Here is a 15,146-nt window from a genome sequence, read left to right as displayed (position 1 = left end):
CTAATGATCAAACCTTCTAGCTTACTAGCTCAGAAGCATTCCTTGCTCCACTCTTTTACTGCATCTACCAACAGTTCCAACTTCAAAGCTCACTGTACAAAGTCTGTAGAAACAGCTTTGAAGGACAATGTTTTAGTATGACAGAACTGTGATAGAACCCGGATATCAAGATGATAACCAATAAGCATAAGAAGCAATTCCAAAATGGATTTTTAAGCCTCTCAAATATTTTCAGCTTCAGAAAAATTCCAGGAGAAAGTTTTTTAAGAAACAATCAATTTTGAAAATAAATACTTCCTATTTGTAGAAAACAAATTGTTTTTAACTAACATTGAACAATTATGCTATAATTAATTTTTAAATAATTATTTGATCAAAATAGAGAAATGAGGGAGCAAGTCCTAGATCGCTTGCTGACAATAGCAATATTACATGAATACTTAGCAAACAGTTTCAACCATTAGATAACAACTTAAGAAAACATTTACCAGAAGGTCCAATGCCTTCTAAAAATTTTAAGAATCATGTATTTGGAAACACCTCTTAAATATCTAACATGGTGTAGTTTGTTTAACCAGTAAACTTAAGCACAACCATATAAAATGTTTTTAGTTTCTTTCTACCAACAAGTTTAAAACATATGATACACAGACTCAGGTCACACAAATTAAAATGTATCTTTGATTGATTTTAGCAGCTTAAATTTATGGACAATCTTATCTATAAGCCATTTAAAATAAAACTCTTAATAAAATTTCCCCATGTGGACATACAATATGTACACACATATAACATAGCATAGTAGACCAATATAGCAATTTTAATACTAGCTCTCATTTCTCTATTCTAAGCCCAACTTGTTCTTTCATTTCTCTATTCTCTTCAAGCTAGGAAACTAATTCTATTATGAAGGAATCTATAGGACGCACAATTTAATCTTTAGACCTTATAAAAGAGATGGCTAACATTTTTCTGTAATAGCATAGCCAAAATAAGAACTTAAATAATAATCTCATAGCTAGATTCACTTCGCCATCAGCGAAGTAAGCAGTAAGTAGAAAAAAACCTCCCTTTCAGACCAAAGGGAAAGAAAGTTTTAAAGTGAGAATATAATTTTCCTCATGGGCATTGTCTACCTTAGAAAAACTACTACAGAACATGCCTGTGACTATAGACTTGTAGTTCAGGCCACTGAAGATTAGAGATGGGACATGGGCACTCCCTTGACTTGCATCCTCTGGTCTGCTTTAACACAAACCAGGAGGAAAAGAAAGCTAGGCATCAGAAGCAATGGGTGGCAGGCCTATGAATGGCTGATCTGTACAGTGATCTGCCCTCAAGGAGACCCAACAGGCCAGTCCACTGCAGTGGCTTTCAATGTGGTAAGCCTGGGCTTCAGCAGAAGTCAGCTTGTGAAGAGCCCTGGCAACTCTGCCAAGAGTTGGATCACTGGAAATGGACCTGCCCTGGAGTCGAAGGATGCCCAGGTCAGAGCCACAGATCTTATTGGCTCTAAGCTGAAAAGCCCTTCACTCAGCCCAACTTCCAAAGTGACCACTGCAGCTGAGGGTATGGTCAAATAGGGTCAGCAACATTGCAGGCAGAACTGTAAATTTCTTGTTAGAGATGCCCCTGCCTTTACCTGGCCAGCTCTCCTCCCAGGCCAGCCAAGTAATGAAAGTCAACAGAGTGCCTTCCCCTAGGAGGTTCACACCTCCCTTAGGATGTACCCCATGCGAAGAGACAGATAGGTCTGGGCCTCTTAACTTACAAGGCCTAAAGCCCACCAGATTATTATCAAGCCCCTTCTATCAGGTTCTATTTGCCTCAGAAAACTTAATTGTAGCTTAGCACCTTTCTTAGCTCCTCTAATAATGACTCTGTCCTTTGTTCTAGACCCTGTCTAGCACACTTGGGCCTCATTCCTTTGTAATCATAACCTCTACCACCAATGGCTCTACTCCCAACCTGTGTGTACTGATGGTCCTCTTCCCCACTTTATGCTGTATAATTGTTCAAACCTGGTAAATGCCACTCTTAGGATCATTGGTTACTATCCTCACTCTGTCTTTTATGACCTTGTCTAAATATGATCAGAGTCGGCAAACTTGGAAGGCTTCCATAGCCTTGGCAACTCATGACGAGAGCCTAGGGTGGTTACTGGAGCCATAAACTAGAGTGTCAATTTGTTGGGTCAACAACAGGAGCCACTGTGCACTTGCTCCTCATGTGGGATCTCTGTCCTTAATGTGCTGTACATTTTGATTTAATGCTATAACTAGTACTCAAACAGTATGTTTCACTTTGTGTTTCTATGTGGGTGCAAACTGTTGAAATCTTTATACTAAATTGATCTTCTGTATATAAAGAGAATTGAAAATGAATCTTGATGCAAATGGAAGAGGAGAGGAAGCGGGAGAGGGGAGGGTTGCGGGTGGGAGGGAAGTTATGGGAGGGGGAAGCCATTGTAATCAATAAGCTGCACACTGGAAATTTATATTCATTAAATAAAAGTTAAAAAAAAAAAGAAAAAATAATAATTATTTGATCAAAACAGTATTGATCAAATTGTATCAAATTAGTGACTACTCATTTTAAACTGCCAAAATGGTCTTCAGGGCAAATACCAGAGATCATCCATTTTATTGAATACTGACTAAAGGTATTTTAGCAGAGAGCTAAGTTAAAGGATTTGGAATAAAGGCATCAGAAATGACAATCTTAAAACTTTAAAAAAATAAAACAAAACACACAAGTCAACCAAAAACCTCACATAAAATAGTAAAGTGTTAAAATCTGATTAAAATGGCAACTAGCTTTATTTTAGGTCATATTATAGAACTGTCACATTCATACTCATCCTTCTAAAAACAGGGAGGAGTTGTGAATAGATAAGGCAATGAATACTGGCATCCTACATTTAAAGTGTCTTGTAGGGTGACTGTTATGAGGTAAATGCCAGTCTTCAAAGAGGTTATATATCCAAAAGAGAATAGGCTTGAAATAACCCAGCCTGTGGGTTAGTAGGCAAAAGCAGGGTACCAAGCTACCTTACTGTCTTTAAAGAACAGTAAAACCATTTAATACATACCTACAGCTCACTTATGCATGAATTATTATGAACAATGGTTTTATCTGTCACTCAGAAATTTCATATCCACCACTGTCTGAAACTCTATTTTTTTATGATTTTATTTTATTTATTTTTTAACTTTTATTTAATAAATATAAATTTCCAAAGTACAGCTTTTGGATTACAGTGGCTTTTTTCCTCCCATAACCTCCCTCCCTGAAACTCTATTACATTCATTCATTCATTGTATTGGACACAGAGACCTTTCAACTTAAAGGAAAAAGATGGTGTTTCCTAATGACAAGAGACCCATTAAAAACTTTATCATATTTTCTTCTTGCCTTGATTTCTAGGAAGTTTATGGTGAAGCTTAATTATAGTAACTAAAATTTGAATAACCTTATATTTGGGATATATATATTTTTTTTTAAGTGTTTTTTTTTTTTTTTTTTTTTTTTTTTTACAGGCAAAGTGGACAGTGAGAGAGAGAGAGACAGAGAGAAAGGTCTTCCTTTTTGCCGTTGGTTCACCCTCCAATGGCTGCCATGGCCGGCGCACTGCGGCCAGCAGGTGCTTCTCCTGGTCTCCCATGCGGGTGCAGGATCCAAGCACTTGGGCCATCCTCCACTGCCTTCCCGGGCCATAGCAGAGAGCTGGCCTGGAAGAGGGGCAACTGGGACAGAATCCGGTGCCCTGACCGGGACTAGAACCCGGTGTGCCGGCGCCGCAAGGTGGAGGATTAGCCTGTTGAGCCACGGCGCCGGCCCTATTTTAAGTTTCATTTGTTTATTTTTAGTTATCTGAAAGGCAGAGACAGAGAGATACCCTCCATCTGCTGTTTCCCATCCCCAAATGCCCTTAACAGCTGGGGCTAGGCCTGGATGAAGTCAGGAGCCAGAAATCAACTTGGGTCTCCCACAGGGATAGCACTTGAGACATAATCTGCTGCCTCTCAGTGTGTGCATCAGTAGAAAGCTAATTCAGACATGGAGGTGGGACATGAACCCAGGCACCGCAATACGGGATGCATCCCAAGCAGCAGCTTAACCTATTGCACTACAATGCCTGCCTCCGGGCTAATTTATTTTGCTATTCATTTGATTCAAAAAATTTTTCTATTTCTGTTTTCTTGGTCTTCTTTGTTACAGGACTATTATTAAAATAGGCTTGGATGGATGTTACTGCCACTTTCAGCAAGATAGACATTCTAGGGGGCCAGCACCATGGCTCACTTGGTTAATCCTCTGCCTTGCGGCGCCAGCATCCCATATGGGCACCGAGTTCTAGTCCTGGTTGCTCCTCTTCTAGTCCAGCTCTTTGCTGCGGCCCGGGAGGGCAGTGGAGGACGGCCCAAGTGCTTGGGTCCCTGCACCCACATGGGAGACCAGGAGGAAGCGCCTGGCTCCTGGCTTCGGATCAGCACAGCACTGGCTGTAGCGGCCATTTGGGGATTGAACCAACGAAGGAAGACCTTTCTCTCTGTCTCTCTCTCACTGTCTATAACTCTACCTGTCAAATAAATAAAAAAAAAAAAAAGATATACATTCTAGTTTGAAGCAATTTCCATAACAAAACTCCATCTAGGTTTCACACATCTGGCTGTGGCAGATTAACAGCTGTCTACTCCATATCGTTTTCTTCTCTTCTTAGTAACAGTCTCCTATATTGTTAGAAATGGCAATGTGGGGCCAGCGCTGTGGCATAGCAGGTAAAGCTGATGCCTGCAGTGCTGGCATCCCTTTTGGGTGCCAGTTCGAATCCTGGCTGCTCTAATTCTGATCCAGCTCTCTGTTATAGGCTGAGAAAGCAGTATAAAATGGCTCAAGTCCTTGGGCCCCTGCACTCTCCTGGGAAACCTGCAGGAAGCTCCTGGCTCCTGCTTTAGATTGGCCTGGCCCTGGCCATTGCAGCTGTCTGGAGAGTGAACCAGCAGATGGAAGACCCGCCTCTCTTTCAAATTAATAACTAAGTCTTAAAAGGAAAAAAAAAAAAAAAAAAAAAGGAAGTGGCAATGTGCTGAGGTAAAAAAAAAATAAAATGTTCCACTTCCAATCCAGATCCCTGTTAATGCACCTGAGGATGGCCCAAGCACTAGGATGCCTGCCACCCATGTGGGAGACCTGTAAGAAGCTCCTGGCTCCAGCCTGGCTCAGTTCTGGCTATTGCAGCCATTTGGAGACTGAACCAGCAGATGGAAAAATATCTATCTCTCTCTCTCTCCACCCCTCTCTCCATATCTCTTCCTTTCAAATAAATAAATAAATATATGTATTTGTATATACATATATATAATTTTTTAAAGATAATCAATGAAAGTATAGGATTTCTGGGTAAACTTTCTTTTAAAAAAAGATTTATTTTTTATTTATTTTAAAGGCAGTTATAGAGAGAGAGGAGGAAAAACAGAAAGGAGGGGGTCTTCCACTAGCTGATTCACTCACCAAATGGCCTCAACAGCCAGGGCCGGGCTAGGCTGACGCCAAGAGCTTCTGCTGGGTCTCCCACCTGGCTGCAGGGACCCAAGGACTTGGGCCATTTTCCATTGCTTTCCCAGGCACATTAGAAGGGAGCAGGATCAGAAGTGGAGCAGCAGGGTCTTGAACCAGCACCCATATGGGAGGTTGGCATCACAAACAGAGGCCTAACATGTTATACCATGATGCAAGCCCCAAAAACTTCCTTTCAGCAAGGACTAACTCGGCCGGAACAGCGGCTCAATAATCCTCCGCCTGCGGCGCCAGCACGCTGGGTTCTAGTCCCGGTTGCCCCTCTTCCAGGCCAGCTCTCTGCTGTGGCCAGGGAGTGCAGTGGAGGATAGCTCAACTCCTTGGGGCCTGCACCCGCATGGGAGACCAGGAGAAGCACCGGGCTCCTGGCTTTGGATCAGCACAGTGCGCCAGCCGCAGCGGCCATTGGTGGGAGAACCAACGGTAAAGGAAGACCTTTTTTCTGTCCCTCTCTCTCACTGTCCACTCTGCCTGTCAAAAAATTAATTAATTAATTAAAAAAAAAAAAGAGGACTAACTCAAATGGCAGTCTCCTTTACACTTCCTCTCTTATTCCTATAGAAACATGGTTGTGATGGCAAGAGCTCCAGAAGCTGTTTTATATCATGAGGCAATTTAAAGACAGAAAACATCTGATAAAGATAGAAGAAAAGAAAAAACAAGAGCCAGCACTGTGGTATAGCAGGTAAAGCTGTCACCTGCAATGCTGGCATCCCATAGGGGCGCCTATTCAAGACCTGGCTTCTTCACTTCCGATCCAAATTTCTAAGCTTTGGCCTGGGAAAGCAGTGGAAGATGGTTCAAGTGCTTGGACCCCTGTACCCTCATAGGAGACTCAGAAGAAGCTCCTGGCTCCTGGCTTCAGATTGGCACAGCTCTGGCCATTGCAGCCATTTGGAGAGTGAATCAGTGGATGGAAGACTTCTCTCTCTCTGCCTCTGCCTCTCTATAATTCTTCCTTTCAAATAAATAAATAAATCTTTAAAAAATAATAGCAAAAACAAAAGTAGCTGGAGACCCCAATGACTTACAGAGCCACTGTGCTAGTCCTAAAAAGCTATCTATATATTTCTTTTTTTTTTTTTTTAAGATTTATTTATTTATTTGAAAGTCAGTTACACAGAGAGGCAGAGAAGGAGAAAAAGAGGTCTTCCATCCACTAGTTCATTCCCCAATTGGCTGCAACGGCAGAGCTGTGCCGATCCAAAGCCAGGAGTTTCCTCCGGGTTTCCCATGCGAGTGCAGGTACCCAAGAACTTGGGCCATCTTCCACTGCTTTCCCAGGCCATACCACAGAGCTGGATCGGAAGTGGAGCAGCCAAGACTCGAACTGGTGCCCGTATGGGATGCCAGCAGGCAGGCGGTAGCTTTACCCACTACATCACAGTGCCAGCCCCAATCTATTTATTTCTTTTATGTGATAATAACTGTTTATTTCTTTTTTAATGTGATCTAACTGTTTAAGCCACTGGTATTTGAGGTTACTATCATACATTGCCAGGTAAAATCCTAACTAATTTACTTGAACAAAGCTCTATTATCACCCTCATCCAGAAATTAACCAACTTATATTATCTTTTTTTTTTGACAGGCAGAGTGGATAGTGAGAGAGAGAGACAGAGAGAAAGGTAAGAGGGGCAACCGGGATAGAATCCAGCGCCCCAACCGGGACTAGAACCTGGTGTGCCGGCACCGCCAAGGCGGAGGATTAGCCTGTTGAGCCACAGCGCCGGCCCCAACTTATATTATCTTAAAAGGAGTCAAATGGATTGACTGGAGGTAAAGTCAAAGTTTTCCTTAAGGAAACTTATAACCATAATTGTACTATAACAATTTATTAATTACCTACAACGTTACATTGTCAACAAAAACTTGATTTAAGTCCATGTATTTTTGTCTCTATGCTCAGGACAATGCTCACCTAGTAGAATATGTTCCGTAAACATTTACTGAACTGGCTTATCCTTCTGAAAATAAGTGATCACCTTTAGCAAACATACTATAATTATTTACAAAATGTCACTCAGTTAATTCAGAATAATGACTATTTTACTTTTATACTAAAAACCAAGGATACATTTCCCCCCACGCTGAAAGTTGTTTTAGAAAAGGAAAGAACTGCCTATTTGGGGGTATGTTCCACGATACCTGGCTGACATATTGTTTTCAGGGAGAAGTGGAATTTCCAGAACTTTTGTGCTGGCAATTATTATCTCTTGGCTTGCAGTAGCAACTGTCTTCCCAGTGATTCGATGCACTTGGTAGAATGCATGAGGTCGTAAATATCGATCATCTGCTGTTCCAATAAACATCTGTAGATTTACTGGCTTTTCACTGTAGCCCAGGAGCTGATTAGGTAAAACAGAACAGAAAAGCTCAATTCAATATGCATGCATTTTATGAGTTTATAAAATTAATTTATATCTGCATAGTATTCTGTTGACACATAAAATGTTATTTCAAACAAAACAACAAAAGAAAAGTAATCAGTAATGTCTCCCAAGTTTCTGAAGTAATTTAAGAAATATAAAACACTAGAGTATCTCACAAAGGGTGTGAAGTTTTTTTTTTTTTTTATATAACCAATCAATGAAAATATTACAAGCCTTCTTGATTCTGCTGTAGCAAAAACAAATAAATGCTGATTCTGTACTTTGGATAACATTAACCATTCAAAGCAGACCTAAAGATTTGGGTTAGGGGAAGGTCCTCAACAGGCTGTTAAAATCAAATGTACTTTGTTTTAGTAGTCTTTGAAGAACCCTATCCTATGTTACCAACTTAGGAGAATTTCAACTGACTTAATAAGCCAGGCTACTTGACTTTCCTTGGACTCTTCACCATTACTGATGATGGTAAGATGGTACTAGGGCAAGTGCTTGGGCCCTGCAACCACATGGGAGACCAGGAGGAAGCACCTGGCTCCTAGCTTCGGATCAGTGCAGTGCACCGGCTGTAGTGGCCATTTGGGGAGGGAGAACCAACAGAAGGAAGACCTTTCTCTCTGTCTCTCTCTCTCTCATTGTCTAACTCTACCTGTCAAAAAAAAAAAAAAAAAAGATGGTAATAGGGGCTGGCGTGTGGCATAGCGGGTAAAGCTGCCACCTGTGATACTGGCATCCTATACGGGCGCTGGTTTGAGACCTGGCTGCTCTATAATTCAATCTAGCTCTCTGCTAATGGCCTGGGAAAGCAGCGGAACATGGCCCAAGAGTTTGGGCTCATGCACCCACATGGATGATTCAGAAGTTCCTGGACTTGGGGCCGGTGCCATGGCTCACTTGGTTAATCCTCCACCTGCGGCACCTGCATCCCATACAGGCTCTGGGTTCCAGTCCCGGTTGCTCCTCTTCCAGTCCAGCTCTCTGCTGTGGCCCGGGAAGGCAGTGCAGAATGGCCCAAGTGCTTGGGCCCCTGCACCTGCATGGGAGACCAGAAGGAAGTGCTTGGCTCCTGGCTTCGGATCAGCGCAGTGCGCCAGCCGTAGTGGCCATTTTGGGGGTGAACCCACGGAAAGAAGACCTTTCTCTCTGTCTCGCTCTCTGTCAAATTAAAAAAAAAAAAAAAAGAAGAAGAAGAAGAAGTTCCTGGACTCCCAACTTCGGCCATTCGAGGAGCGAACCAGGAGATGGAAGATCTCTCTCTCTTTCTCTTCCTTTCTCTCTAACTCTTTCAAATAAATAAATAAATCTTTAATAACAACAAAAAAAGATGGCAATATGGGATTAACTGACCTGGAGGATGACCAAGAGCTGCTGGAGGCAAAAATGGTGACCACAATAGAGGTAACAATGAAAAGAAATAAAGATAAAAGAAATAGAGAGAGAGAGAGAAAGTATTTTCATCTGCTGGTTTACTCCCAAATGTTCACAACAGATGGCGCTAGGCTGGGCTTTGGCCAAACTGAGGTTAAACTGGGGCAGAAGCCAAGAGCCAGGAACTCAATCCAAGTCTCCAATGGGATGGCAAAAGCCCAATTATTTGAGCTGTTATTGCTGCCTCTCAGGGTCTGCAACAACAAGAAGCAGAGAGTCAGATTCGAAGCCAGGACTGGAACCCAGATGCTCCGATGTAAGATGCAGGCAACTTGACCTCTAGGCTAAACTCTCATCCTTATTTTTTGTTTGGACATTATAAATATGAACTGATCATTCTCATAAAAAAAGATTTATTTATTTGTTTGTTTATGTGAGAGGTAAAGTTACAGACAGAGAGAGGGAGAGACAGAGAAGTGGGGGAGGAGGTTTTCCATTTGCTGGTTCACTCCCTAAATGGCCACAATGGCTGGAGCTGGGGCTGAGCCAAAGCCAAGAGCCAGGAGCTTCTTTTGGATATCCCAAGTGGGTGCAGGGGTCCAAGTACTTGGGCCATCTTCAACTGCTTTCTCAGGCCATCAGCAGGGAGCTGGATCAGAAGTGGAATAGCTGGGACTCAAACTGGCACCCACTTGGGATGCTGACACTGCAACTTTACTCACTACGTCACAGCGCCAGCTACTGATTATGCTTTAAAAAGCACTAACACAGCAATATTCCCAAGATTTGAAACACTGTTGAGTTGCTTTTTAGGATTCATTTACTTATTGATTTAAGACAGCAAGAGAGAGAGAGAGAGAGACAGAGAGAGATTATTACAGTGTTTTACTTTGGGCAGTAAGTACCACTCTGCAGCAGGAAGGGTTTTGAAATTTTCTGGAGGCACACTTAGTTGTCAACATGATAAATGGGGTGCCCTATAAGCATTCAGTGAGGAATAAAGAGATTCAAATCCCTCTCAATAATTGGGACAGTCATAGCTCTTTCAAGTGAAGAATTAGCCTACAGAAAACTTTAGTATGTCTTTTCGGATATTCATGTAAAAGGAAAAGTTTATGAACGTAAAATTCCTTAGTATACATAAATACAAAATAAACTTTGTAGTTTTAACATATATGAATTTTTCGGGGCCAGTGCCGTGGCTCATTTAGATAATCCTCCACCTGTGGCGCCGGCATCCCATATGGACGCCCGATTCTAGTCCCAGTTGCTCCCCTTCCAGTCCAGCTCTCTGCTGTGACCCAGTGGAGGATGGCCCAAGTGCTTGGGCCCCTGCACCTGTATGGGAGGCCAGGAGGAGGTACTTGGCTCCTGGCTTCGGATCGGCATAATTCCAGCCGTAGCAGCCATTTTGGGGGTGAACCAATGGAAGGAAGACCTTTCTCTCTGTCTCTCTCTCTAACTCTGTCAAATAAATAAATTTTAAAAATATATGAATGTTTCGTGAATGTATCTACCATACAGAGTTCTTCATTTAGACTGCCAGTAATGCAACTCATGGAATTTGGGCTGCCAATCATCACACCTGCCTCATCACCTCCAATAATGCAGGTATGAATGTTTGAGGGGGTCAGCGCTGTGGTGTAGCAGGTAGGCACTGCCTGCAGTGCCCGCATCCCATATGAGTGCTGGTTCAAGTCCCGGACTTGGGACACCCAAATCCTGTATCAGAGTGTCTGCACCACTTCCAGTCATGCTCTCTGCTATGGCCTAGGAGAGCAGTTGAAGATGGCCTAAGTGCCTGGGCCCCTGCACCTGTGTGGAGATCCAGGAAGCTCCTGGCTCCTGGCTTCCGATTGGCACAGCTCTGGTCATTGTGGCCATCTGAGGAGTAGCACCAGCTGTAGCGGCCATTTGGGGGGTGAACCAACGGAAGGAAGACCTTTCCAAGGGATGGAAGACCTCTCTCTCCTGCGCGCGCGCTCTTGCTCTCTGCCTTTCCTTCTCTCCCTCTGTAACACTGACTTTCAAATAAATAAATAAACCTTTAAAAAAAAAAATATATATATATATATATATTTATACCATTTGAGAGAGAGGGAGAAAAACACTCCAATCCACTGGCCTACTCCCCAAAAACCAGGGGCTAGAAACCCAATAAAAGTCTTCCACATGGGTGGCGGGAACCAAACTATCTGAGCCATCACTGTTGATCCCCAGAGTCCACAGTGGCGGGAAGCTGGACCTGGGTGCTGGGGCCAGGTATTAAACCTAGATACTCCAATGTGGGACATAAGCAACACAACTGGCATCTAACAGCAAGGTCAAATGCCCATCCAGAAACATACTTTTTAATTAAAATTTAGTTTCCATGTTTATTTCCTCTGAATAGTGTGTCAATTAATATTCTCAAATTTGTATGTTTACTCAATTACATTATCTTCAAATTTCCATCTCAAGTTAATAAAGTAGCACTACAAAATATTTGTTATTTTTAAAGGGAAGGACTGGGTCTGACAGAAAACAGCTGTCTAGAAGATTTGCAAATAAAGAGGAACAAAAATATAGAAATACAACCAGTAAAGAACTGTGACAATGTTTTACAGTAAGCAATTTTCTTTCTACTTCATACTGAAGAAACAATTCAAGAAAGATGATAAATCATATCAAATGTCATTCCAAATGATGTAAGTAGAACATACAGAGTGGAAAACAAATGGATTATAAATGGGAAAGTGGTCCAACAAATAAGTGAGATATCACTCTCAATCTAGTACAATAGCAAAGAGGTACAGGCATTTGGCACAGTCTGTTAGAATACCACTTGGGACACTCAAATCCCGTATCAGAGTGTATGGTTTGAGTCCTGGCTGCTTCTTCCACTTCTGATCCAGATTCCTGTTTTGTGCATCCTGGAGGGCAGCAGAGGCTAGCTTAAGTACTTGGGTCCCTGCCATCCATGTGGGAGGTGAGAGACTGAGAATGAATTCTAGACTCCTGGTTTTGGCCTGGCCCAGCCCTAGCTATTGCAGGATTCTGGGGAGTGAACCATTTGATTAAAGACCTCTCTTTCTGGCTTTTAAATAAAGTGAAAATAAATTAAAAATTTTAAATAAACTAGCAAACAACAGCAAAGTGGTTAAAGCTTACATACATTTTTCCCTTTGAAGCTGTCTGCATGATTTGATCATTTTTGCTATATTGCATGGTTATTAACTTTTTTTTTTTTTTTTGACAGGCAGAGTGGACAGTGAGACAGAGAGACAGAGAGAAGGTCTTCCCTTTTGCTGTTGGTCAAAGTGGTTAAAGCTTATATACATTTTCCCCTTTGCAGCTGTCTGCATGATTTGATCCTTTTTGCTATATTGCATGGTTATTAACTTTTATTTATTTATTTTTTTTGAGAGGCAGACTGGACAGTGAGAGAGAGACAGAGAGAAAGGTCTTCCCTTTTGCCGTTGGCTCACCCTCCAGTGGCCTCCATGGCCAGCACGCTACAGCCAGCGCACCGTGCTGATCCGAAGCCAGGAGCCAGGTGCTTCTCCTGGTCTCCCATGCGGGTGCAGGGCCCAAGCACTTGGGCCATCCTCCACTGCACTCCCGGGCCACAGCAGAGAGCTGGCCTGAATGAGGGGCAACCAGGACAGAATCCAGCGCCCCGACTGTGACTAGAACCCGATGGGTCGGCGCCGCAGGCAGAGGATTAGCCTATTGAGCCGCAGCGCCGGCCATGGTTATTAACTTGTATATACTCTTTACATATACTAAAGATAATAGTTTGTCTATCTTAAAAGTTGCAAATCCATTTTTAAAAATTTATCATGAATTCTGGATTTCAATTTCTGCTCTTCAAAAGGGAATAATTTTCAACTCTTTAGCTGTTTTCTGGATTTTGCTTCCATATTTTCTTTTTTAAGAATTATTTATTTATTTGAAATCCAAAGTTACAGAGGGAGAGGGAGAGATAGTTTCTTCCAGGTCGCCCACATGAGTGGCAAGGGCCCAAATACTTGGGCCAGCTTCCGCTGCTTGTCCCAGGCACAGGGAGCTGTGTTGGAAATGGAGCATCTGGGGCTTGCACTGGTGCCCTTATGGGGTGCCAGCACTGTATGAGGTAGATTTACCTCCTGCTATACCACAATGCCGTCCCTTTGCTTCCATATTTCTCAATCAGCAGGCTTACACTGATATTTCATAAATTTTTTCTAGGTTATATATATTTTGATTATCTACCATGAAAGAGCAGATATTGGCTCTTGTATAATACTTATTTCCCTATTCTCTCAACAAGGCTATACTTGTTAGAAGTTAAATCAACATTCAATGATGGGGCTGGCACTGAGGCATAGCGGGTAAAGCCATCTGCAATGCTGGTATCCCATATGGGCGCTGGTTCGAGTCCCGGCTGCACCTCTTCCAATCCAGCTCTCTGCTGTGGGCTGGGAAAGCAGAAGAAGATGACCCTAAGTCTTTGGGCCCATGCACCCACGTGGGAGACCTGGAAGAAGCTCCTGGCTCCTGGCTTCAGATTGGCATAGTTTCGGCCATTGCGACCATCTGGGGAGTGAACCAGTGGATGGAAGATCTATCTTTCTCTCTGTATCTGCCTCTCTGTTAACTCTGCTTTTCAAACCAATAAATAAATCTTTTTTTAAAAAAATTAAATGTTTGAATCATAACTATACTTTTTTTAAAGTACTGGGATTTTTATTTTATTTATTTATTTTTTTGTTTTTTGTTTTTTGACAGGCAGAGTGGACAGTAGAGGGAGACAGAGAGAAAGGTCTTCCTTTTTGCCGTTGGTTCACCCTCCAATGGCCGCCGTGGTAGGCGCGCTGCGGCCGGTGCACCGCGCTGTTCCGATGGCAGGAGCCAGGTGCTTCTCCTGGTCTCCCATGGGGTGCAGGGCCCAAGAACTTGGGCCATCCTCTACTGCACTCACTGGCCACAGCAGAGAGCTGGCCTGGAAGAGGGGCAACCGGGACAGGATCGGTGCCCCGACCAGGACTAGAACCCGGTGTGCCGGCGCCACAAGGCGGAGGATTAGCCTACTGAGCCACGGCGCCGGCCAGTACTGGGATTTTTTTTAAAAAATTTATTTATTGGTCGGTGCCGCGGCTCACTTGGCTAATCTTCCGCCTGCAGCACCAGCACCCCGAGTTCTAGTCCCGGTTGGGGCACCAGATTCTGTCCTGGTTGCTCCTCTTCCAGTCCAGCTCTCTGCTGTAGCCTGAGAAGGCAGTGGAGGACAGCCCAAGAGCTTGAGCCCTGCACCCACATGGGAGACCAGGAGGAAGCACCGGGCTCCTGGCTTCGGATCAGTGCAGTGTGCTGGCCGTAGTAGCCATTTGGGAGGTGAACCAGCGGAAGGAAGACCTTTCCTCTGTCTCTCTCTCTCTAACTCTGCCTGTCAAAAAAAAAAAAAAAAAAAAAAAAGGCTGGCGCTGCGGCTCACTAGGCTAATCCTCCGCCTTGCGGCGCCAGCACACCGGGTTCTAGTCCCGGTCGGGGCACCGGATTCTGTCCCGGTTGCCCCTCTTCCTGCCAGCTCTCTGCTGTGGCCTGGGAGTGCAGTGGAGGATGGCCCAAGTGCTTGGGCCCTGCACCCCATGGGAGACCAGGAGAAGCTCCTGGTTCCTGCCATTGGATTAGCGCGGTGCGCTGGCCACAGCGCGCCAGCCGCGGCGGCCATTGGAGGGTGAACCAACGGCAAAGGAAGACCTTTCTCTCTGTCCCTCTCCCTCACTGTCCACTCTGCCTGTCAAAAAAATTAAAAAAAAAAAAAAACACACAAAGAGGGTCAGAGGCAGG

General features: G+C 43.5%; 1 protein-coding gene across 3 annotated transcripts in view; it reads right to left on the bottom strand.

Moving 5' to 3' along the window:
• NFATC3 (nuclear factor of activated T cells 3) overlaps positions 1-15,146 on the bottom strand; it is a 155,495-nt gene that overhangs the window by 76,409 nt on the left and 63,940 nt on the right. For all 3 annotated transcript variants that reach the window (XR_009864504.1, XM_062177839.1, XM_062177840.1), the window contains exon 4: positions 7,729-7,928. Coding sequence is in view for 2 of the 3 variants with exons in the window: in XM_062177839.1 (XP_062033823.1) it covers positions 7,729-7,928 (200 nt within the window). In the remaining variant the exon portion in view is untranslated. The remainder of the gene's footprint in view (positions 1-7,728; positions 7,929-15,146) is intronic.

This window comes from Lepus europaeus, chromosome 19 (genome assembly GCF_033115175.1).
Source record: "Lepus europaeus isolate LE1 chromosome 19, mLepTim1.pri, whole genome shotgun sequence".
NCBI classification, from domain to species: domain Eukaryota; kingdom Metazoa; phylum Chordata; class Mammalia; order Lagomorpha; family Leporidae; genus Lepus; species Lepus europaeus.
The sequence above is the reverse complement of the archived record's forward strand: the minus strand, read 5'-3'. Positions and strand labels throughout refer to the sequence as shown.